Source organism: Cervus canadensis, chromosome 3 (assembly GCF_019320065.1).
Source record: "Cervus canadensis isolate Bull #8, Minnesota chromosome 3, ASM1932006v1, whole genome shotgun sequence".
NCBI classification, from domain to species: Eukaryota; Metazoa; Chordata; class Mammalia; order Artiodactyla; family Cervidae; genus Cervus; species Cervus canadensis.
This window is the reverse complement of record NC_057388.1, coordinates 35,323,732-35,350,307: the sequence shown is the minus strand read 5'-3', so window position 1 is coordinate 35,350,307 and position 26,576 is coordinate 35,323,732. Positions and strand designations below refer to the sequence as shown.

Sequence of the window (26,576 nt, the reverse complement as noted above, 5' to 3'; positions counted from 1 at the left end):
CTGTATAAAATATTCATTGGAATTTTTTTAAGACTGTATGTACTGATGCATTTTTTTTAACATGAGTATATTTTAAAAGAATGTTTTCAACAAATTATTTGTGGTTGCAGAAATATAACTTGATTGTTTCAAGTTTAGTTTTTCTCCAATCTAGTCTTCCTGTTCTGTTCTTAACCAGGAATGAATATTAAGTTGTAGAGTTTAGGCTGATGGTCATAACTATTAAGCAACATAAATTGTGCCTACCTCAAATCATTCTGCTTTAAAAGCTGTAACAAATACAGATGAATTAAGAAGAAAAAAAATTATATCTACCTAGATTTTACCTCAAATGAGGTATTTCAAAATTACCTGGAGTCATATAGAATACATCTGAAATACATCTGGTTGTCTATAACCAAGAGTTTAACTGAATTCAAAGAAAGCACACAATAAATTTGAATAAATCTGAACTCAGTTAAATTTTCTCTGTTTACATGATACTAAGTAGCCTGTTGGAATGTTACATATTTCAAAGTTGTTTTAGTATCACTCAAACTTAGATATAGTATATACGTGACAAACTTTTATTTAAAAAGTCTCTAATTCTTCATGAATTTATAATGTCATAAGTTATGTGACTGGGAAAAATATTTTTTACTTTTCTTCTTAATTACTCACGTAATCCAACATTAAGAAAAAAAAGCAGATCACTGTTCACCAGAAGAAAAAGTAATACGTTTATGAGATACAAACACAAAGAAAATACAGAACATTTAAAAACACATCACTACAATTCACTCAGATAATATTACATATATAATTCAGTTTGTTATAGTTTTTCTTTGTATAATTTTACACCAACATGATTTTTTATGACTACATTTCTTATCTGCTTAATTTAAAAATAACATTTTTAACTCAATTTAATTTCATGTAAATTTCATTTTGTTTCCTTCTCTGGGGTCATCTTTCAATTTCTTAATTTTGGGTGCTGTATGATGTCTCATCCAAATTAGTTTAAATAATTTGCTGGAGATTAACATGCATTTTTTAATCTGATCTTTCCAAATACTTAACAAATTGTTTTTGATAAGTATTTTTTAATGTGTTTTGATATTTTATCAAAACAATTTTCTCATAGTCTTTGGTGACTATGAGTACATATCGTCAAAAAATATAAATGAGAAAAATTTGGTTACTTTTACATGGTTGTATGTAAATAACTGCCATATTTCAGAATATCTAGAAATATCTGTATGTCTGGCACCATGGTGGCAACATCTATGATGAATAAATGAATTTGTCAAATTATCTCCAGATAAATGTACATCATGCACACAAAGCCTTTGGTGTTTAGTTATATGATTGACCTTTTAATTTTTGTTTTATTTTGCTATTTTACAGATGTTACTATTGATGAGCCTTTCTATTCTGTAGAAGTCATTACATATATATATATATATATTCATATACATATATAGCGTGTGTTAAATGTGGACGGTGAAAAAAAGAAAAAAAGAAGAATTTCCATGTAACTCTTACTTAACTATGATGGTTGATTCAAACAACTGGCTCAAGTAAAAAAAATAGTGTTTTATTTAACTGGCTAATTATCAATAAAAAATGGTCAATCCAACAGCTTATAGAGAAAAAAACAAATCAGAAAGTAACTGGTCTATTGGAATTTCACTAGGAAAAGCAGTCTCTTCTCCTTCAGATCCAGTGATTACTTTTATCCTGATCTAACCTACACTTAAACTTCTAATATCATCTTGGTGTCGAGATCCAGAAGAAAGAAAATCCTTCTTGTGAAAATACACTTTCCTGCAAGCCCCCAGGGAAAATGTTAGATTTAAAAGAGGAGATGTTCATGTTAGCTTAGAGCTTTTCCATCTCCAAAGTTATGAATTAATATATTTTTATTGGATGAGAAATATTTTATTTTTAGGACTCAAGCTACACTTATATTCAAATGTAAACCACAGAGGGAGAAAAAAAAAAAAAAAAGAACCAAGAGTAATAAGTCCTCTTGGCATGGGCAAAATGTCACATTTCTGTACCTCTTCAACCTTGTCCTCTAAGTAAGACTTGGTCAGGTCATTTTCTAAAATCCTTATGGTTCTATTGATTTAATAAAAAATCACCATAAAGTTTTTAGTTAAATATGTTCTTGCCATAAATCACTTGTTCTATATGAAAAACTAGTAAAACAATTTAGTGCAAAAAAAAAAAAAATGAAACAATGCAAAAAGGAAACCCATGGAAAAGTCTAACTGACACACAAAGAAAGCTTCAGCTCAAATACCTAAATTCACAAAAGCAATGTACAAATTTCGAGTTTTAAGATCTAACCAGTGCTTCATACATATTGACCAGCATATGGATAATACTGTTGTTTTCTGTCAATATCATATTAGGTACTAAGTTTTTAGTATGTAATACAAAATGTACAATGTTACAATGCTTGTCAACTATGGCATTCACAATGAGAGAGAAATTAAAATACAAGCCTTTTATTTAAGTAGAATTATAAAACTGTACATTATGCTAACATTAGGGACTCACCTGAACGTTCTCAAGAACATTCTCTGAATTAACAAACACTGATCTCACAAATGATAAATAATTTTCTACTACAAAGTCTAGCGGAATAGTCAATGGCTTAAAACCTTAATCATTTAACAAACTGAAAGAAACTAGTAACTTTAAAAATGACTTTTGAAAACAAAAGAAACATACAAGAAAAAACTTTCCAACTATAGATTTAAAGGATGACCATATTTTATTGACACAATTATTTGATAATGGTTTTGGAAAAGTAGACACCACACAAATCAAACAAGAAACAACGATAAAAGGATAAACTAAAAAGAAATAAAGAGCATGCTATGAAGTCTATACACAAGATAGAATTTCCATTTACAAGAAATAAAACTGAAGTAAACATGCAAAAGACACACCAAGAAAAACAGCACACATCCTTGGAGAAGGAAAATTAAACATGCAGAAAAATAAGAGTTTGAGTTTTGAGAGTAGCAAGGTAGTTTGAGGCCCAATTTACCTTCACTGTCTGACATGGCATGTTGGAAGTCATCCATGATGAATGCTATGTCACGATCGTAGCCTCGAGTCCGTGATTCTTCTCTCATGTGTTGCTGAACTTCAGGCAAAGAGTGACTGGATCCAAACTGGTCCCTGGTGTCTGCAGATATTGGTGGTAGGGGTCCAGCAGCAGCCCTGGCCATCCCCATTGGCTGTCCAACAGGACTGAGTGGACTTTCCTCTTCAGAATTCTGGGCCACAATTGGTATCCTTCCTCTACTCTGGCTAATAGGCAAACTGGTAGGCTTAGTTCTCCCAGAAGGTGATGCATGACTAAAGGAAACATCTAGAGCTTCAGCCTCTTGAGCTTTCAGTCTTAGAGAAGAACTGGAAGAATCTCTTTTAATTGATAAATCGAGCCCGTAGACAGAGGAAGGTCTGGAAGAAGGTCTGGACCTGCTGCCACTGCTATATGGCTTATCCGCTTCATCCTGCAGAGCTGACCGTATGGTATTTCCTAAGGTGCCCAGTCCTGCGCCAAGAGATGATCCCATAAATTTTTGCTGGTCTGTAATATTTTTTCTGAGGCCAAAAGTAATATCATCTTGAAGAAGCCTTGCCCTGGAAGAAATGCCACCAATAGATGAAGTGCTTGCAGTCATATAGCTCGAATAATCAGGTTCAAGGTCTCTACTTTCTTGAATAGGTGAGAATTTTGACATTTTAGGGTCAATTAGTGATTTCTTATGCTTTGACTGCTTTTGATAAAGTATGGCAGCTGGTAATTGTTTTGCTGCTTGTTTTTCAAGTGTGAGTCTACTAATGCTGTACTTCTCAGATTTTGGAAAATGTCTGTAACTAGTATCGGCATGGTAATAATGAGAAAGACCAGCAAGGTGATCTAAGCTCTCTGCTCCTCTCCGGAATTCTTGTTTAATCTGTTGTTTCAGAAGCTTTAACTCATAAGGATCCTCCATTGGGTCCTCCTCTGCTTTCACGTAACTATGCAATCTGGACGAAGTCTGCAGAGGTGCTAGGAAATCTGTCACTTCTTGAGACCTACGTGTCTCAGTGGTTCGGAGGAGGCGATCTGTTTTTGACAGATCTTTTTCGTGAAGGCTAAATGCAGTGCTTAAAGCTGCTGTTCCTTTGGTAATCTCACCAATGTCATCAATTAAGACATAATTTCGTGAAGTATGATGGTCAATATCTGCATAGAAAGAATCTGCGGATATGCTTGATATTGGACTGCTTGCCATGCTACTTCTTTCTTCCAATCCTATTCTCAAATCTAAGCTGTTGTACTTACTACCAAGATGGGAAACAGCATATGTATTATCAGTAGAAACAGGTGCTATCATCAGGGGTTGGTTGCGAATCACCTCATAGTTGGACGTTATCTTGGGCTCCAAATATAATGCAGTTTGCCGTGGCTTTTGTTGTATCACCATCATCTGTGATGGTAACTGATAAGAGGGTTGTGGGGTTGGTGTAGGTTGAGCCTGAGGTGTGAAGGACATCGTTGCCACAGCTTGGAAGGTTGGCTGAGTCTGATAAGGTGAAACTTCCTGATGGTACAGAGTCTGTTGCTGAAAGTGGGATTGTTGGGTGTATGGGGTGGGTGCTTGAGTAGGAAGAGCAGGCGAAGAGTATTGGTACTGGGTATATGGACTCGTAGGAGGGACTAGCTGAGATTCTGTTTGGGTTTGTGGTGGAATAAACTGGTTGAATTCAGCTTGGGGAGCAGTTCTTGGTCGCTCGATGCCATGCTGACTTTCAATTCGGGTTGGTCTGGTGCTGCTGACCTCACTGTCGGACATGTAATCACGATCCTCAGCCACTCCCTGGAGATAGGCTCTCTCTCTCTTTTCTCGCTCCTTTAACAAGGCCTCTTTCCTCCTGTTAATCCCCATTTCTAGGTACCGTAACTTAGCATCAATCTCCTTTTCTTCCTCATCAAGTTCTGCTTGTTTCTTCCTAAGCTTGGCAGATTCCCTCTCCACAAGATCAAGCTCTCTGTCTATATCCTGGAGAATCTTGGCTCGGGCCATCGTGTTGGTTCTGCAGATCCTTCTCCTGGAGACTGTGCCCACTGTGCTGTAGGCTGACTGAATTCCTGTGGAGGTCTCTTCAGGTGGTGGGTTTGGCAGAGTTCTCTTCACTTTTTTCTGAGTGCCAGAGGTTGTTGCGGTTTGAGAACCTTTCGCCTGAAATTAAGTAAATAAAATACAATACTTTACTGTCAAGGAAAAAAAGTTAAAGGTCAAAAACCCCATAATTTACCTTTAAATAAAGATGATTTCATATATGTTTTAGCTATGAGTATGTAATAAAATTGTACCTGTAATTTCAAGTATCAGTCACGAACAGTTAACTGAGAAATAATTTTCCCCTTCTTAGTAAATTGTTACATATTATTACAACTTATGTAACTTTAGAAATGGGTCTTGAAATCCGGCACAAATTGCATTGCTAGGCAGGCTTATATTTTAGTTAGACTCTTGGAAGAACTCTAAAAACTAATTTTCATCATATTTAATATACATATTACTACTTACTGAAGGTATGCCCAGAGTATTTGTGTTAACTATCTAAAATTTAAGTTATATTAGTTGAAGATACTCATCGTCAAGAGAATTGTTTACTTCTGTCTCACCACTCCTCTTTCACCCCCACGAAGGGTTGTCAGTCCTAAACCAATCATGAAATGTTTTGAAATGAAATCCCCTCATTCACTACTATCTTTTTTCCCCCCAAAAGAGTTACCTGAACTAATTTCCTATTTACTCTTTCAATATTTTTGTAACAATGTGAATCTCCTATTTTTTTTTCAATGTTGCTATTCTTTGGTGATTTTAGCTTCTTATTAATACACTTTAGTAACTACCACATGAAGCAAAAGGAAGTGACCACAAATAGTTCAAAAATTCATTGAGGGTTTTCTGGGTGGCTCAATGGTAAAGAATGTGCCTGCCAATGCAGGAGACACGGGTTCAATCCCTGGTCTGGGAAGACCCCACATGCCACAGAGTAACTAAGCCCATGTGCTACAACTACTGAGACTGTGTTCTGAACCCAGGACGGCAACTACTGAGCCCTTGCGCCCTAGTGCTCATGCTCTACAATAAGAGAAACTGCCTAAATGAGAAAATTGCACATGACAACTAGAGAAAAGCCTGAGCAGCAACAAAGATCCAGCATAGCTGATAAATGAATGAATAAAATTATTTTTAAAAAAAGCTGAAATCTTTAAAAATATCAGAGAAAGCATATAGGTAAACTGTCAGATATTTTCCATTTTATTTGGTTAATTTGTCATAACTTGCATTCTAAGAATCACTGGTCTTGAGAATCATTTAATTTCAGAATATCGGAAGACATGAGATCATTTTGACCATAATTAAAATAAACTGATACACTCATAGCTACCCAAGCATTTAGTAACATATTCCCTAACTAGATCTCAGGTTTTCTGCCTTCTAGTTGCATATTCTTTACAAAATTCTTCTTTTTTTCCTTTTTCTTACTAATAATCCGAAGACCTTAATTCTTCCCTTACACCCAATCACCAAGTATCAAAAACCAAAAAAATACATATTCATTCAAGACCTGTACTTCTATTGTCTTTTTACTATTTCCAAATTTATTTCCTTAAGTGTTTTAAAATCTGTTCTCTGTTGTCATTTTTTTCTTCCCCACTTATCTACACTCATTGTTTAACAGAAATAATATTCAGAAGCAATACCATAAAGGTCAAGTAAGGTTTAAATGTATTTCTGAAATTTTAAATATTTGAATGAAATTCACAATTAACAAACATCATAAGTCTCTTAAGTATGGTTTTTGAAACTGTAGCTTATTTCTCAGAGATCTTGAGGAATATGGGGCATTGGAACCTCAAAAGCAGCTGTTTGGTATGTTATTTATTCTCTCTTATCCTTATTTCTTTTAATTTTACTTATTACAATCAAGTCATAGAGCTGTCATGAACAGTAAATGAGACCTCTGTGCAAAATGTTTGGTACATACTGTAGTTGTTCTTTAGTTGCTAAGTCATGACCAACTCTTTTGCGACCCCCATGGACTGTAGCCCACCAGGCTCCCCTGTCCATGGAATTTTTTCTGCAAAAAAAACTGGAGTGGATTGCCATTTCCTACTCCAGGGGATCATCCCGACCTAGGGATCAAATGCATTGGCAGGCAGACTCCTTACCACTGAGCCACGTGCAATTCTGGACATACTATAGGCATCCATTTCATATCATTTCCTTGCAAAATCCTCTCATTTCTACAGAAGACCATGGATTTTTTTTATAAACTCACATTCTAAATATTTAAAAAAACTGTTTCTTTGCAAAAAAAAAATGAGTGTGCTGACCATAATAGTAAATAAATAAATAATTATTTAATACTTTTCCAAATACTAACATATATATGTTTTCTATTTTTTAAAAAAGTTTTTTCACAATAATCTTTCTGGTTCTTTTAATATCATGGAGTTCAATAGGAGACTGAAATTAATGACCATTTCTTTTCCTTGAGTTGCATTTAGTAGATCTGGTATATGGATAAGAATTTTCAAGTTTAAAATGTTCATCTGTACTACATGACTGTGGTTGTGAAATGGTTTGAAAAAGAATGTTTCACTGTGTTACTCTGAAACTGTAATAGCATAGCAAAAGATAAAGACATTTCAAAGTAAGGATTTCCCACCAAAGGTTAAAAATATCCACCAATTAATGTAACATGAAAAGCTGATCCTGGCAGAGAGAAAGTACACAGAACAGAGAAGGTAACAATGCAACAGAACAAACAGAGAGAATGAAAGAAATTTCTGAGGTAAACATACACACTTTGAAAATTAATTTTTAAAACTTCTGGAGGCACCCATTAAATGGGTGCATATATATATATACACACAAACACTAAATGAAAGAATAAATGAAAAGATAAAACAAGAACCTGTTCAATTACTTTTAAAACTCTGAATCAAGAAATGAATTTCCCAGAATTCACTATGTGGGATAAGTATATGAAATCACCAGAAAGATAAAAGTACGAGGAATTGCAAAAAAGACAACTGTGTTAAGAGTAATGGTTATAATGAACTAAACTAGAAACTGATATTAGTTCTTACTGCCGATTGCTCATACATGTATATAATTTATCTTAATTTATGTTTAACAGTTTATAGTTCTCACTTGACAGAGTAAGCTTAGTCAAGCTCAGTCTTTGGTTATTTTCGAAGTTTATCATGATTAATGATGATACAGTTGGAGGTCATGATTAGAGACGATGATAACAATCTAGAAAAAGCTTCGTGTTTAATAAGATTTTCTTTCCTTGATGACTAGCCTGGTCAAAGTTTTCAAACAGATCTGGTGCCCTTAATCTGAAAAATAATTGTACTAAAAACAAATAGTTAAAAATACTTGTGCAAATAATAGACCACGGGAAAGGAAAGGAAGTCCTAAGAATAGAATGGAGGTTGAAAAAGACTTGAAGAAAAGTTAATTTCAATCTCAATAGTGATAGGAAGCAAACAAACTCCAGTGTAAGTTTTGCTGTCTGAAGATATTTTAAACAACAGTTCTTGGAGGAGTCCATTGATACCATGCATCTTGTATGATAGACGAAATGCACTTCAGCCTGGTGATGCATTAGTTTCTGTGAGATGGAAATACATACAGAGAGTGGTTGAATGCAAACAGAAAGAGGAAAAATGGAGAAGCAAATAATATATGTATATATACACACAAATGAAAGCGAGTCACTCAGTTGTGTCCTACTCTTTGAGACCCCGTGGACTGTAGCCTGCCAGGCTCTACTGTCCATGGAATTCTCCAGGCCAGAATACTGGAGTGGTTAGCCATTTCCTTCTCCAGGGGATCTTCCCAACCCAGGGATCAATCCCATGTCTTCTGCATTGCAGGCAGATTCTTTACCATCTGAGCCACCAGGGAAGCCCATGTATACATATATATATGTACATATGTGCATATATATATATATATAAAGAGAGAATATAATTCATAGGTAATACATAATATAAATGCTATATATATGTATTTTATATGTGTGTGTATATATATAATATATAAAACCCTTGAAAATTTATCTATATTAAAGTCTCCACTCATCCATTTCCTTTTTTCTTACAGGTGGAAAAGGCAACCCTGGTTACTACATACTGGTCAAATTAACTCTAATATGTTAACTACCAGGACAAACCATCAATCTCTAAATGGGCAATCACTGTTGATGACTTGCAATGCAGTGTACCAGGCAGCAAGCACCATAGCTCTGCTAAAGAGAAAATTGTAACAGCCCAATTTAATTTCTTCCAATCAGAAGAAACAGAAGAAACAATCTCACAGGACTTCAGCAAAGCATTTTACATTGTCCTTTGACATAGTTGCCAACTTTTGGATGTAACAATAAAAATTGGTCATGCAATTTGTTAGGGATCTGCATGCAGACTATGACTACTCATGGTCCAGCATCAATGTAAGTAATTAATCTTTCTTAACCTTGGCACTACTGACATTTCTTTCTAGATGATTGATTCTATATTGGGAGTGTGAGGACTGTTTTGTGAACTGTAGAATGTTTAGCGGAAGCTCTGGCTTCTACCCACTCAGCACATCCTATTCCAGTCCTGTCAATCAAAAATGCCACTATACAATGTCGAATATCTCTAGGGGAACACAGAGGCAAGACAGTCACTGGTTGAAAAATCATAGATGTCACAGGACATACAAGATGGTATCTTCAGAACGAGATCGCTAATCTATTGTTAATTAGCTTATAGAGAATGCTGGTATTTGTACGTTTTAGTGTCTCTGTCTGAATGGAAAAAGCAGAAACTTGGATGACACCTTGAAAAAGAGAGCTCCTGGGATAAACGGTGAAAGAAAAAGAGTCTAGGCTATGGTAACAATCTAAGCAAATTAATAAGGAGAGGAACATATTAGATTTTGCCTTGTTATCAATTATGATCCTAAAATCAATCCCTTTTTTAGATAGGATGATTTGCACCTTTTGGATTTATATGAATAAATACTCAGAAGATATTCAACCAAGATTTAAAAAACAGAGTTTTATTAGAGAACAGGGAGAAAAAAAATAGATGCTTATAACTTTTAATGAGAATGTCTCTTTCAGTTCAGAAGATTAATTTTTCTAGCTTAACCCCATAAAAATCTTGGGAAATTTTCCACAGGTGCAATAACTGAGGAGAAATCAGAGGATAAGGAATTTCTAGTCTGAATGAAAAATTATGTAAATGCTAGATCTTTGTTAAAAGTTGCTTGCTACTTTGAGGTCAAAAGAAGATCAATGGTGTAATTAAAAAGGGATTACAAACTTTAGAGGAAACAACAGTTATCTAGTTTGAGAAATTAATTACCAGAATCACTAAGGGAAATCAACTGGATAACTAACCTCAACTTTAAAATCGAGAAATCCTTTCCATCTTAAAAATAATTTAAGAAAACAAGAATCAAGACAGCAACAACAAAAACCAGAAACACGTATCTGATGGCTGAGTGGAAAAAACTAAGGACATGTTTATTGTTCACTGTACTGCCTGAGATTCTGAGTAAGACTGCCCTTCAACTGTGCAGTATAATATACAGAACCGGAAGATAGAAATTGCTCTCAGAGTCATTTGTCCCACCTTATTGGAATTCTCACTCAGGGCCTGTATTTACTTGATTACAAGAGAAGTCTTTGTCTTTGGAAGAAGAACACTACTTATACATATTATAAGTTCTCTGGTATTTTTACTTCTGCTCTGTACCTGGTCATTCCTTCTCATTAGGGTATAAATATCTTTTTATAAATGTTTATGCCTTTTAAGTATTAGGAAGGTAGATGAAATGTCTAGGATATTTGTCCCTTCAAAAAAGATAGCTCTTTAAAATATATGAATATCCATGTAAATGGACTAGAAGCAGAGTTTCACCCTCTGAAATGTCAATGAAAGCATTAATTCACTGTTAAAAGGTCTCTCTCTACCCCACTATCTATAGTTTCCAGTTTGGAGACAAAATAGCAGTTGAATATAAAATATTCAGCATTCTATTCAATGCATTGTATCATTAATAATGTATTCCCAAAATAGACTCATTTTTAACATTCCACCCCCACCCCTACACAGAGCTAAAATAGATTCTAAATGTTGAGTGCAAGGGCTCAGTTATTTATATTGCTTTAAGATATACAAGAAAAATTAAAAATAACACGGAGTGACCTGTGAAAAATGAAATTCTAAATGATACCATTCTGGAAAAATACTTTAAACACTGATAAAACATCTAAAACCCACTAGTCATTGCAATATGGCACAATGCCTGGCACATAAAACAAAGCCATCAAATTTCTTCAACTAAAGTAGTGTGGAACAATTTAATAACTATTTCTATGAATCAAACTCTAAATGAGCAGTATCATCATTGGTATGAAAATATCACTGAATGATTGAAAAAAATATAGACACCTTTAACAATAAACAGTCTTGACTCTCTATGGCCATTGGAGAGAATTTACCATTTGTGAATATACTTGAAATTATTTTTTAAATGTACTTCTTCCTTAATTGTTGTAATATTCTAGTAACATCAAAAAAGCAAGAAACTAAATCACAAGAACTTAACAGTCAGAAAATAAAAACAAAGTAAATGAATATATTTAAAAGTCACACACAAGTTATTTCTTAAAGTCTAGTAGTAAAGACAAATATGTTCTCCAATTAATACTGTGAAAGTGGCACTCAATATATCATGAGACATCTTCTGCTTTGCCTTAATGCACCTCTTGTCCCAGTTTGTCTTGTTTTCTTGCTGAAAGTCATTGCTCTTGGGCTGGGCAGCCAAGCAGAAAACTAGTTTCTAGCTCACTGGACAGAAGCATTAGAGATGTCAGTCTGTGCAACACGTATTGTTTCTATTTTCTGGAATGTCCCAAACAGATTAATTTCTTTTCTCCTAAAATCTGTATAAGGTGTTCTAGAAAGCCCTCTTAGCAGATTTTAAGGTGATCATTTTTTAGACATATATATGTGCAAGTATTTCTCCCTCCTCATTTCTACCCTCTATCCCTCCCATTTATCTATCTTTTTGTCATTTCTAGATTTTATATTTTCATTGGAAAAACACACTGCTGTGTGCTACAGATATATTTCTAAACTAGTTTTTTTTGCTTCATTCAAAATTGTATTTTCTTGATCATTTTCCTAGGAGAAAAGAAAATGCTTAAAGGTACTAATGACCTCCTTTTTTTTCCTTTTAATCTCTCAACATCCAGTTAATACTAGGCTTAAAATCTCTCTTCTTGTAGTTACTTCTTCAAAAATTTATTGGGGCAGCAAAACATATTTTGCCTATATGTTCTTAGCTAAGCAGAAAGAAGGTGTGGTAACCAGTGAGCATAAAGAGAAACAAAGAAGTAGTTTAACAGTATTTGTTTAACCTAAAGGTTATGAAAACATGATAGCATAAGAATTGAAATCTGATCAGATCACTGGAAAATAAACACAGATGCCTCTTATCTTCTCATTTCTATACCATTTAACTTCTGTATGTCCTGCTGGACTAGGATATGGAATGCTATGAAAAACTATCTAACATCGATTACTTCTTCAAAGGCAGAATCACTTACAGTTCTAATATGCTATCGAGAGATAATGACTACATCCCTTTACCAGAAAATGTGTTAATTGTTTATGTGAGCAATCTGAAGTAGAATAATCAAGTTAATACAAATTTCCAAGAATTAACATGGAAACTTATCCTAAAACATATTAATAAATATATATTAAAAAGTAAGACACATCTCTTCCTCCCTTCATTCAGATGCTAAATATAATATTGTCTGCCCATGAATTATTTCATTTTGAGAACAAATTGTTGATCCACAAAGAGGGACTGGAGTGATTCCAACACTTCTATAAAATACCTCCTCATTTGACTCTCTCATTGGCAACCTCTCATCATAACAAAATTAACTGTATTTCAAATGCTTTAAAATGTAAATCTCTAATTACACTACATTCTGTACACGGAGTATTAAAATGAAGATTGATTACTACTATATGCTTCCAGAGCTTCAGATCACTAGCAATTTGAGGAATGATTCAATAACTACTTATCTAAAGCCATGTGAAATATAATGATCCTTTTAATAGTGGCACAGTCTTTACTAAATTATTTTGAGATAATAAAGATATTTTATGTTTAGACTCTTGAAATACCTAACCACAAAATCACAGAAATCACTATTATTGTTTTTTATTCCTCTCTCATGGATTGATTATCCTTGGCCTAGAAAACCATGGAACATGATATTAAAACAGTTCAGAGTTGCTTTTATCTAAACATACTCACAGTAAATAAAAACAGATCTTCTTCATAAAGCTATGTCACATAAATAGCTTCCTTCAAATTAAATGAAATTAACAAAATTTCCCTGGAAAGTAGGACCATGGTCCTTCTGTATAAACTGTAGAAGTGTTTGGTTCTTTAGAAAATGCTATTAAGAACTAACTGATAAAGGATGGCAATTGAATTAAGTAAGTGTCAAGAAACATACAGTCATCTAAGATGATAAATCTCATGAATGGACTTTCATAAATACAATATTTTTACTGTTATAATTTTATGAGGTTAACTTTTCATTCTATAAATTAAATTATTTGAGAATAGAGGCATACTTTGATGGTGATTAGCTGATTTTCCAAATGGATTATTAAGAAAACCTGAGGTTACTGATATGCATTTGGGTGAGCATTTATAGGCATCAGCTCATGCCATAAATGGGAGAACTGGTTGAAAGCAAAGCAAACAAACTTTTTCTAAACACAATATTATTTTATTAGAAACATTTCTATCATTTTAATTTGTTTCACACTGAATAAATTAATGCACATTTATTTTGTCAAAAGGAAAACTAATGTTGTGATGTGGGTCTTTTATGAATTATCATGAAACTCTCTACAATTAGATATATAAGTACTTTAAATCTTGACTTTAGTTGGACCTTCTAAAAAGTAAATTAATGACTAACCCTTTAAAAGTAGCCTCTATGCCTGGACACTGAGTTATGTGATTAGTGCTGACTTTTATTAAAAAACAAAACAAAACAGTGGGGACTTGCCTTCTCCCTGTCATGTCAAAATACACCACTTACTAGATTATAAATTAAAATTCAGTCCAACTTATTAAGAGTGACTTATTTTAGTCTATATTTTTTTTCTTTCACTTGAGGAAAGAGGAGGAGAATGATGAGCATAATCCCTTTTAGCTTCAACTCTTCTACCGTCACTGACTCCTCCCTCATAAGGGTATTTACTGTTCTTTAGGAAGCTAAGCTTTTATTTGCCATCTCATAAAATTTTTTCAACCAAAAAAACAGAGACAGCAGTTCTATAAGTTAGCTCTAGGGTTTCTTACATTGCGTTCAACTATAACTTTTCTTGACTGTTTTAATTTGAATCTCCAGCAAACTGTTCTTAAGGAGAAAATAAAACACATAAAAATTCCTTTTATTGTTTATAGCTTTAGACTAAGCTACCTCAGTTAACTAAACAGTTCATTTAAGTCTCAATTTACCTCACTCTGCTGGGTCTGCTGCTTTCTTAATTCAAACTCTATGCACCATTCAAGATAGAGGATCAAAAAGAAAACCCTGTTAAATAGAAGAAAATTCATTTGCTACAAATGAAATTAATGTTGGGTGGATATGGACAGGTTCAAAGAATATTGACCTAACTTCAGATTTATCATTTTTAAAATATGGAATAAAATAAACATAAAATTTACAGAAATAAATGGTTTGAATTTGTGCCAGGCAACTGCATGTGAAAATATTTTGATAGTTATACAAAGGTATAAAAGTATTAACTAATTTATGCATATATGTATATGTATGTAGGCATATATTCCTATTATGAACATGTATTTTATGTTGAATATAATGCTAAGAAAAGTCAAGTTAACCATTACATTTTGATGTCACTATGTACATTATACCTCAAAACTTTTCCAAATTTTTACATTATGCTTTAGTTCCTTGTTTTTTATTTCAGTTAGCACATATGGCAGATTAAAGGATCCTAAATAAGTAGCAATTTTAAAAAACATAAACAAATATACGAAAGTGCATACCTGTTCACTGGGAGGGGATATATTTTTGATAATATGCATGTAGCTTTATGTAGTCAGTTATAAACTGCACAACTATCCAAAATAAGTAGCCTACTGAATTAATATTATGATAAAATACTTAGGAAGCTAATAACTGTTAAATGATGCTCTGTGATCTTTAACTGGGTCAGTAATAATCAATGTTCTATTAATCCAGAACTTCCCTGTATTAAACCAATATATCCTAATATTTAGGGCTAATTTTCAGCCAATGTCTTTTACTGAACATTAAGAACATATATATGTATCTTACAATTATGCTTATTTACATATTTTGAAATGTAGATGTTAAGAAACTATAACACAAATAATATGATTTTTTTCACCCTTCAGTCTGAAAAGATTTGTTTTGAAGTTAATCCTAATATATTAATCACAGTGAAATAGCGAAGGTAAAATACTAAACACCAAATTGATGAGATCAATTAAAAAAATTTCTGGTTTTCACAGACATTTGTCTACATGTCTGAAGTCATTTTGATTTTTTCCAAACACTAATTAATTATTGTATTATCTTACTGCTATTTTTTGAAAAATACTTTAATATTATTTCCTATTTTGTAATAATATAACATAATAACATATAATAATAATTCAAGATTTTAATCATAGAGAAAAACTATGACAAGAAAAGTATACTAGCAATGAAGCGTAAGAGCTATAGAGAAAAATGAGGCCTCCACTATTTAGAATTTAACTCAGATGAGAATTATATCTACTTCTATGGGCAAGAATCCCTTACAAGAAATGCAGTAGCCATCACAGTTAACAAAAGAGCTGAAATGCAGTACTTGGATGCAATCTCAAAAATCACAGAATGATCTCGGCTTGTTTCCAAGGCAAGCCATTCAATATCACAGTAATCCAAGTCTATGCCCTGACCAGTAATGCTGAAGAAGCTGAAGTTGAACGGTTCTATGAAGATCTACAAGACCTTCTAGAACTAACACCCAAAAAACATGTCCTTTTCATTATAGGGGACTGGAATGCAAAAGTAGGAAGTCAAGAAACACCTGGAGTAACAGGCAAATTTGGCCTTGGAGTACAGAATGAAACAAGGTAAAGGCTATTCAGTTTTGCCAAGAGAATGCAATGGTCAGAGCAAACACCCTCTTCCAACAACACAAGAGAAGACTCTATTCATGGACATCTCCAGATGGTCAACAATGAAATCAGATTGATTATATTCTTTGCAGCCAAAGATGGAGAAGCTCTATACAGTCAGCAAAAACAAGACCAGGAGCTGACGGTGGCTCAGATCATGGACTACTTATTGCCAAATTCAGACTTAAATTGAAGAAAGTAAGGAAAACCACTAGGCCATTCAGGTATGACCTAAATCAAATCCCTTACGATTATACAGCAGAAGTGACAAACAGCTTCAAGGGATTAGATCTGATAGATAGAGTGCCTGAAGAACTATGGACGGAGGTTCATGACATTGACAGGAGGCAGTGATCAAGACCTTCCCCAAGAAAAAGCATTGCAAAAAGGCAAAATGGTTGTCTGAAGAGGCTTTACAAATAGCTGTGAAAAGAAGAGAAATGAAAGGCAAAGGAGAAAAGGAAAGATATACCCATTTGAATGCAGAGTTTCAAAGAACAGCAAGGAGAGATAAGCAATCCTTCCTCAGTGATGAATGTAAAGAAATAGAGGAAAACAATAGAATGGGAACGATTAAAGATTTCTTCAAGAAAATGACAGATACCAATGGAACACTTCATGGAAAGATAGGCAGAAATGGTATGGTCCTAACACAAGCAGAAGATATTAAGAAGTGGTGGTAAGAATACACAGAAAAACTATGCAAAAAAGACCTTCATACCCATATAATCACAATGGTGTGATCATTCACCTAGAGCCAGACGTCCTGGAATGTGAAGTCAAGTGAGCCTTAGGAAGCATCACTATAAACAAAGCTAGTGGAGGTGATAGAATTCCAGTTGAGCTAGTTCAAATTCTAAAAGACGATGCTGTGAAAGTGCTGCACTCAATATGCCAGCAAATTTGGAAAACTCAGCAGCAGCCACATGACTGGAAAAGGTCATTGTTCATTCCAATCCCAAAGAAAGGCAATGCCAAAGAATGCTCAAACTACCACACAATTGCACTCATCTCACATGCTGGCAAAGTAATGCTAAAAATTCTCCAAGCCAGGCTTCAACAGTACATAAACCACAAGCTTCCAGATGTTCAAGCTGGCTTTAGAAAGGCAGAGGAACCAGAGATCAAATTGCCAACATTTGGTGGATCACTGAAAAAGTGAGATAGTTCCAGAAAAACATATACTTCTGCTTTATTGACTACACCAAAGCCTTGACTGTGTGGATCACAACAAACTGTGGAAAATTCTTAAAAAGATGGAAATATCAGACCACCTTACTTGCCTCCTGAGAAATCTGTATGCAGGTCAAAACGCAAGAGTTAGAATTAGACATGGAACAACAAACTGGTTCCAAATAGGGAAAGGAGTACATCAAGGCTGTATATTGTCACCCTGCTTATATAATTTATGCAGATTACATCATGAGAAGTGCTGGACTGAATGAAGCACGTACATCAAGGCTGTATATTGTCACCCTGCTTATATAATTTATGCAGATTACATCATGAGAAGTGCTGGACTGAATGAAGCACAAGCTGGAATCAAGATTGCCGGGAGAAATATCAATAACCTCAGATATGCAGATGACACCACCCTTGTTGCTGAAAGTGAAGAAGAACTAAAAAGCCTCTTGATGAAAGTGAAAGAGGAGAGTGGAAAAGCTGGCTTGAAACTGAACATTCAGAAAACTAAGATCATGGCATCTGGTCCCATCACTTCACTGCAAATTGATTGGGAAACAATGGAAACAGTGACAGACTTTATTTTCTTGGGCTCCAAAATCACTGCAGATGGTGACTGCAGCCATGAAATTAAAAGACGTTTGCTCCTTGGAAGAAAAACTATGACTAATCTAGACAGTATATTAAAAAGCAGAGACATTACTTTGCCAACAAAGGTCCATCTAGTCAAAGCTATGGTTTTTCCAGTAGTCATGTATGGATGTGAGAGTTGGATCATAAAGAAACCTGAGCACTGGAGAATTGATGCTTTTTGACCTATAGCGTTGGAGAAGACTCTTGAGAGTGCCTTGGACTGCAAGGAGATTCAACCAGTCCATCCTAAACGAAATCAGTCTTGAATATTTATTGGAAGGACTAATGCTGAAGCTGAAGCTCCAAAGTTTGGCCTCCTGATGTGAAGAACTGACTCACCTGAAAGACCCTGATGCCGGAAAAGATTGAAGGTGGGAGGAGAAGGGGATGAGAGAGTATGAGATAGTTGGATGGCATCACAGACTCAATGGACATGAGTTTGTGTAAGCTCTGTCTGGGAGTTGGTGATGGATAGGGAAGCCTGGAAGGAAGCCTGGTGTGCGGCAGTCCGTGGGATTGCAAAGAGTCGGACACGACTGAGTGACTGAACTGAATTGAATTACTAATTAGAAAGCCTGTCTTTAATAAATGAGTACTTTTTCTCTCATGTATGTAGATAGTATCATTATAAAATAGCTTATTTCATCAAACTCAGTTTTAATAGACTGATTTCTTATGTTGCTTTCCAAAGAGAATAATGAAAAACCCCAAAAAGTATTATTCTTCAAATCACATTTGGCCATCACAGTCGTTATTTCTTAAATCTGTACATTCTGATAGAAATAAAATTGACAGAAATAAAATTTCTCAATTTAGGTTATGGAAATTACTCTCAGAAATAGACACGAAAGGGTTCCAAAAATCTTAAAAATAGCTATCAAAACAGCAATCAGTGAAGCAAAACATATTCTTGTAAAAATCAGCTCATGAATACCATCTGCTTTGCAATAGGATCCTGGCTTAAACTCTGGAACAAAAATATTTTAATAAGGAATCTGTCTATTACCAAAAAAGTTCCAAAATTGTTCAACAAGTCTAAGAGTAGGAAAAATCAGCTGTAACACTTGGCAGTTTATGTATTTTTAAGACCCAATAGAGGTGATAACATTTTAAATGTAGCTTATTTTAGTGCAAAAAGTTGCATGTATCACTATTGATAAAACATGTGCTATTTCTGAAATGTATTTCTTTTTTGATAGAAAAATCTTTTTTTAAGACAGATAAATCGTAAAGGATTTGTCTAGCTCTGAAAAAATTCTTTGAATGTACACTGCTAGTTCTTTCAATGGCTGTTACTTTCTCTCCTGATTTTGCAGAGAACGTTCTACATTTTCTTTTTTGATGTTCTTGATCATTTGGGGTCATGATGTAAAAAGTCTCACTGTGTAAAAGAACTATGCCAAAGCCATTGACTGTGTAGATCAGAACAAACTGTAGAAAATTCTTAAAAAGACGGGAATACCAGACTATCTTACCTGCCTCCTGAGAAATCTGTATGCAGGTCAAGAAGCAACAGTTAGAACTGAACAAGGAACAACAGACTGGTTTCAAATAGGGAAAGGAGTATCAAGGATGTATACTGTCACCTTGCTTGAAAGTGAAAGGAAAAGTTGCTCAGTCATGTTCAATTCTTTGCGACCCCATGGACTATACAGTCCATAGAATTCTCCAGGCCAGAATACTAGAGTGGGTAGCCTTTCCCTTCTCCAGAAAATCTTCCCAACCCAGGGATTGAACCCAGGTCTCCTGCATTGCAGGCGGATTCCTTACCAGCTGAGCCACAAGGGAAGCAGAGTACATTATGTGAAATGCCAGGGTGGATGAAGTACAAGCTGGAATCAAGAGTGCTGGGAGAAATATCAATAATCGCATACTTAATGACACCACCCTTATGGCAGAAGAACTAAAGAGCCTCTTGATAAAAGTGAAAGAGGAGAGTGGAAAATCTGGGTTGAAACCGGACATTCAGAAAATTAAGATCATGGCATCTGGTCCCATCACTTTATGGCAAACTGATGGGGAAACAATGGAAACAGTGACAGACTATTTTCTTGGGCTCCAAAATCACTGCAAATGATGACTGCAGCCATGAAAATAAAAGACGCTTGCTCCTTGGAAGAAAAGCTATGACCAACCTAGACAGCATATTAAAAAGCAGAGACATTACTTTGCCAACAAAGGTCCATCTAGTCAAAGCTATGGTTTTTCTAGTAGTCATGTATGGATGTGAGAGTTGGACTATAAAGAAAGCTGAGTGCTGAAGAATTGATGCTTTTGAACTGTGGTGTTGGAGAAGACTCTTGAGATTCCTTTGGACTGCAAGGAGATCCAACCAGTTCATCCTTAAGGAAATCAGTTCCGAATATTCACTGGAAGGACTGATGCTGAAGCTGAAACTGCAATACTTTGGCCACCTGATGTGAAGAACTGACTCATTTGAAAAAACCCTGATGCTGGGAAAGACTGAAGGCAGGAGGAGAAGGGGACGACAGAGGATGAGATGGTTGGATGGTATCAGTGACTTGAAGGATATGTGTCTGAGCAAGCTTTGGGATTAGTGATGAACAGGGAAGCCTTGCGTGCTGCAGCGCATGGGGTCATAAAGTGTCAGACACGACTGACAGACTGAACTGAGCTGTGTAAAAGAAAAAGGGCATGAAGAACACATTTTGGTGCTCTGGTTTATGAAAATTTCATAGATGTGATGCTAGAGATAACCTCCCCCTCCCACACACACAAATGCTGGATTGACATATATTTTAGAAAGTATACTGTCCTTCTTTTATCAAAAGAAGAAAAACGTAGAAGGAGAAAGCAGAAGAAAAAACTCAACTCCACAAAAGGTACAGTGAAAGAATGAATCAAATCTCATTTATTTGTTTTGTTTTCTTTTTTTTTTTTTTTGGTGTTGTTTTAAGTGGGAGTGAGGAATTGGTGAATTCACCTAAATTAAAAGCAGTTTGATGGAAAAAGTGGCCTGTTCATTCATTGATTCATCATATTAATTTATTGCTATAGAGAACCTACTGTGAGCCAGGCATTTTTCTGTGTACATAATAAACATAAAAATGTGATCATGTAAAACAAAAATCCCCACCCATAAATTCTGGTTGGGGAAGCAAAGACAATAAATGAAATGATAAAGGAAAAGACACTGTACTTTTGACAATATGTGATATGGAGAAAAACCACAAAGGGCATGAGGATCAGAGTGTTAGAAAGGTAGGTGGTTTTCAACTAGTCAGTCAAGAATGGCCTCAATACCCAAAAGGAATAAATTTCAAATGGTTATAAAGAATAGGAATCTAAAATTCTTAGAGTAGCACCATTATATATGCCATAGACTAGGAAAGACAAACAGTTACTACGAGATTTGAGAATTTTTCTTCTACTATCCCATAAAGTAAAGGTCGTTAGTAAGTTTTTGCTGAGAAAATAGAGAAATAGCCAAATGTACCTCCATGAGGAAAGGGAATCAAGGTTACTGGATATCTGCAATTGCCAGACAGGATGGGAAGGTTGTTTTACTTTCAATCATTATAGATGATTTGATCACTCTATACTAGTGTCCACTCATTTTTAACGGTTTGGCTCCCATAAAACATTTTAACTGAAGAATTCCACTGATAAAAATTAGAAATAAATCTTTGTGTGCATACTATCTTTCATCAAAAAGCTTATTTCTTTTTGTGCTTTTTCTAAATCAGAATGAAAATACATTATTTTCAAGTGGTATCTAAATAGCGAGCTCAACCCCATGAGAAGGAGTACATTTCTGAATATTTTAGTTGTATCTTTTGGGAATTTTTCTGGGGAGCAAACAGAAAAACTCAAGGAAAAAGGTGGCAATTTTTTTTTTCATCTTTACTCAGAGTTAAAATTGTATCTTTGTAAAAGGAAGAAGACTACATGATAAAAGTGTTTGGTTATATAAAGTTGCCAAAAATAGAATTTAGCTTGGGGGCTGTGACTTTGATATCAAAATGACAAAGTCTGGAAAAGAGATATAGTTCACCTCTTGCAGACATAAGGGAATATTACATAACTCATTAAAAAGATATCAGATAACTCCCTGCACCAGTTAGTTAGGCCCACTGTGTACTATTTTATGATTTTATGTTAATTATTGCTAATTTAAACAATTAAATGTATAAGATACCTTAGGGTTAAGCGTGAACTCAAAGTGCCAGTGAAACGCTAACCAGATGATACAGGCTCCTTGCTTGGAATTTCTGTGTCAAAAGTGTAACTATAATTCCATGATGGAAAACTCTATCAGTTAAAGGATCTCAGATGGTTGGATTCCTACAGAGTGGGAAAGGAATAAATTTAAATCTCTGATGTTCCAAATTTCAGAATTAAGACAAATGTTTGGAAACTCCAGGAAAAGAGATTTTATTCATATGGAAGAATTTTGTAATAATGAAAGCTCTCCCATAAGCTTGTGAGATAGCTGCTAAGAAAAAATAACTGCATATGGAAAGAGGACCAAAAGCAAACAAACCACAAAACAGACCACATTTGCCTATGAACAAACAAAATGGGCAATATAGTGCTTTGATGTGTCTTATTAGTTAAAAAAACAAAACAAAAAAACCAAGCTTTGTTGGAGTGCTGATCCTTAGTACCTCAGAATGTGAAACCACTCAGACACAAGATATTTACAGGTAATCAAGTTAAAACAGGTCTTTAGCGCTGACCTAATCAATAAGACCAGTGTCTGATAAAGAGGGGAAATTTGGACGTAGAGACAGCCACACAGAGAGGGAAGACAATGTAAAGAGACACAGGGAGACCATCTTCTGAAAGACAGGACTGCTGGAGGCTAGTAGAAGCTAGGAGAGAGGCCTGCAACAGAAAGAATGAACCCTGCTCACACCATAATTTTGGACCTTTAGTCTCTAGAACTGTGTCAGTACATTTTTGTGGCTTAGCTTACCGAGTTTGTGGTACTTTGTTACGAGAGCCCTAGCAAATGAATACAAGAGTGGGGCAAGAAGAACAAAATGATCGCAGTGGTGGGAGGTCAAGCATGAACTCTGCCTTATCCTGTATGTTTATAGAGTTTACAACAGTGTTTAAAAAAAACCAATGGATGGATGAATGTGATAATGAGAGAATGCAAGCAAGCTAAAGAATGAATAAACCTCATTGACGGGTTTAAATTAGAATTTTGGAGAAAACAGAGGAAATGACAAGATAAAAAGACAGACACAAAGCATGGTACTGAATTAGAAAAAAAAAAAAATCAGAAAATGTTCCATAAGCCTCAGAAGAGACAAATAGAGAATAACTGTAAAGTGCCAAGTTTAGCATTCTAACTGGCCAGGTTACAGGTGCATTAAGGAATCATGATAAAGGCACTAGCCTACTCTGGGCTTGTTGCTCACCTGTAAGGCACCTGGACTGTCTAAGAGCTAAATACTGTTAAACTTGTGCTCACTGGTGCAAATATCTATATAAAAACAAAGTGGAACTAACACTTTAAGTATAGGAAGTATCAGTACAGATTATCAAAAGGACTTAATAGAATGGGTCTAGACTGTGGCAATGAAAAGGTAACCAGCTGGAGTCTTTTAATGCATGTCTTAACCCACTGCTTCCACGCAATCCTTCCTCTAATACATTTATTCAGTAAACATTGAAGGCCTGCTTTGTGTCGGGTGCTGTTCTAGGCTCTTGTATTATGGCAAAAGTTCCTGCTTTTGCAGAGGTTATATTCTACAGGGTAAAGTAGATGATATTTGATTAAATATGTACTAACACATTAATATACATGTTTGGAGGGTGCAGGAATTCAAGGTGATAGGTTTATTTTGAGACTGAAGTAAGGAGAGCTTCTCTGTGGAAGTGAAATTTAACCAGAAATCTGTACACAGGAGTGAGTCAGACAACCATCTGGGGAGAGAGAGCTCCGAACAGGCTCCCGGGGTGGGGATGAGGCACACCCAAAGACCAGCAAGGTCAGTGGTTGGAGCAGAGTGAGAAGGAGGGGTAAATGTGGAGAGTGACCGATGAGGTTGTGAGACAGGCAAAGACCAGATCACAAGGGTCCTTGCTAAGAAATCTCTAATATACCCTGACGAATTTCTGAGAATCTACTTGAGAGTGTGTGACATAATCTTATGTACATTTTAGAAAATCAGTTTAGAGGTGCAGTTTAGAGAATAGACGGTAAAGAAGGCAAGAGTGGAGGAGTCCAGGGCCTAGGGCATAGTATAAATAAAAAATGATGGTGGCTTGGGTAAGGCTTCCCACAGGCAAGGGAAGCAAAGCCAAACCTGAATTCAGCAAATTAGATCCTCTGGGACCTATCCCTTCCTTATCTTTCATTTATAGTAAATCCTTTTCTCCTCCTCTTTGTTTTCTGTCTGTTCATCAGTCTGAACCCTTGTATATCTGTATCCTCTAGAATGACTTCCATTTTGCTCTTCATGGTCCAACAGAGATCTCACCTTCCTGTTTGAGAACTTTCTCCCTTGAAACATTTCCTGGTACTTCCAGGAAGAGAACTTACTACAGAATTTCATACAGTATAAAACTGATCTTTCACGCTGAATTATATGAGTTACTATGTTGTCTCAATGTTGATTGGATGGTGTAATGTTTTTTCAATTTTATTGGTTTGAGAAAATTAACAATATGGAAATTACTGAGCTAAATAAACTTGCATCACCATGAATATCACTTAGATTATTCTTTTCAGTACAACTAATATTTAGTAATTCATGTTTATAATTGAGAGACTGGTTTTAGTTTAAAATGAACACAAGGAATGTTTAGAAATTTTCCAAGAAATAAATTATAAAATTCCCATCTTAAATCAGAGTATCTAAAGTGCTAAGAACATTGCCTGTATATAAAATGGTCTACCTTATGCATGCAATAAAACAGTATTTTTGAGTTTGTATACAATTATTTCATATTAAAGCCTGCACTGAGTGTGACCACTTAGAAAAAGGAGCTACCTGATTGTGTTCCAAAGCTCAATACATTTAGGATTTTTCAGGCTCAGAGTATTATTTGGTAATTCTATCCAACTTCTAGGATTAAATAGTTAAACAATATCACCATTACAATTAATAACACAATATATACAAACCCATTGTATCTTTCATTTCATACTTCTAAAACCCAAGAGAATACTGTGAGGAAAAATATTGACACCTTGAATCTCTTCTATACCTGAGTTCATCTGAATTAACAGTACAAGGTGAAATGTTAAATTAGTGGTCAATACACCACGTGGGTAAGGCTGTTCTCTCTGTGACAGAAGTCTTGAGTTTAACTTTAAAATACTGCTAAAAAATGTATTTTCAAAAATTTCTAGATAACTCTTTAGGTGAATTCATAGGTCGCTGCAGTAAAAATAAATACCTATACATTACAACTAAGTTAAAAATATTTCTCACAATATATATAATCCTAGAAACAAAGCCATACACAAAAACTGAATGAAATCGAAATGTAGCAGTGTTTCCCTGACTTACAAGTTATGATAAATAAATTAAAAAAAAAAAGTTATGACCTCTATCCCCCACGTGAAGACAGTTTATACACTCTTTTTGAGAAAGTACATAATAACAAAATGCCCCTATGAAACTGGAACACTTAAATAAGGATTTTAATTTATTAGTATGACTATTAATATGCCTATATACCTAAAAATTGGCTTACATTTACATATAATGGCACGTTTTTCAGCCCACAGCCAGTGTTTAACATATTTGGGTCAGTCGCAATAGAGTAATTTCTCAGAAAAACCTATTTAAAAGCTTCAGGGTTTTAAGATCTACAGTTCAGAAATCAGTGTAATTAGGGGAACTTTTAATATAAACATAAATCTTGTTTTAAATAGAACTATTAATTTACTAATAACCTTCTAATGATATATATTAGGTTTTCTTGAAGTAGATAACCTGCTTCTTTACCTGATTATTAACATTCCTTATTCCCCGGTATAGAGATCTTCACAAATATGTCCAACATTCCTATATATGTTCCTTTCACTTTGAAGCATATTTTAAATAAACTCAAATAATTAAACTTAAAATAATTAACAATTAAACCTATTTGAAGAAATATAAAAACATTAATTTTTCTTCTGTAGGCACTAAGATCAAGGCTTACCTGACATTAGATTCAGGAAACTGCCAGAAACAAAATAAGCATGGATGAACTATGAAGATTAAATTATACTTTATGCCCTAGAAATGCTTTATTTTGAGCAGCAAAGATTAACATTCTGGCAGAAGGAAGAATAGGTTGATTAAATGATCTTCAAGGATCCTCCCACTAAGAATTCCAGTATCCAGGGGTTTAAATTTTTGGTCATCCTTTGCCTTATCTATTTATGTTCAATACTTATTCTACCATATGTGAATATTAGTTATATTCACTGAAATCAGCCTACAGTTGACACTTGGGAGA

The 26,576-nt window shown here is 34.7% G+C and overlaps 1 protein-coding gene across 1 annotated transcript in view; it reads right to left on the bottom strand.

Moving 5' to 3' along the window:
- Positions 1-26,576, bottom strand: part of PCLO (piccolo presynaptic cytomatrix protein) — a 387,017-nt gene that overhangs the window by 131,339 nt on the left and 229,102 nt on the right. Inside the window, exon 7 of the mRNA XM_043462904.1 lies at positions 3,044-5,231. Coding sequence (XP_043318839.1) covers positions 3,044-5,231 — 2,188 coding nt within the window. The remainder of the gene's footprint in view (positions 1-3,043; positions 5,232-26,576) is intronic.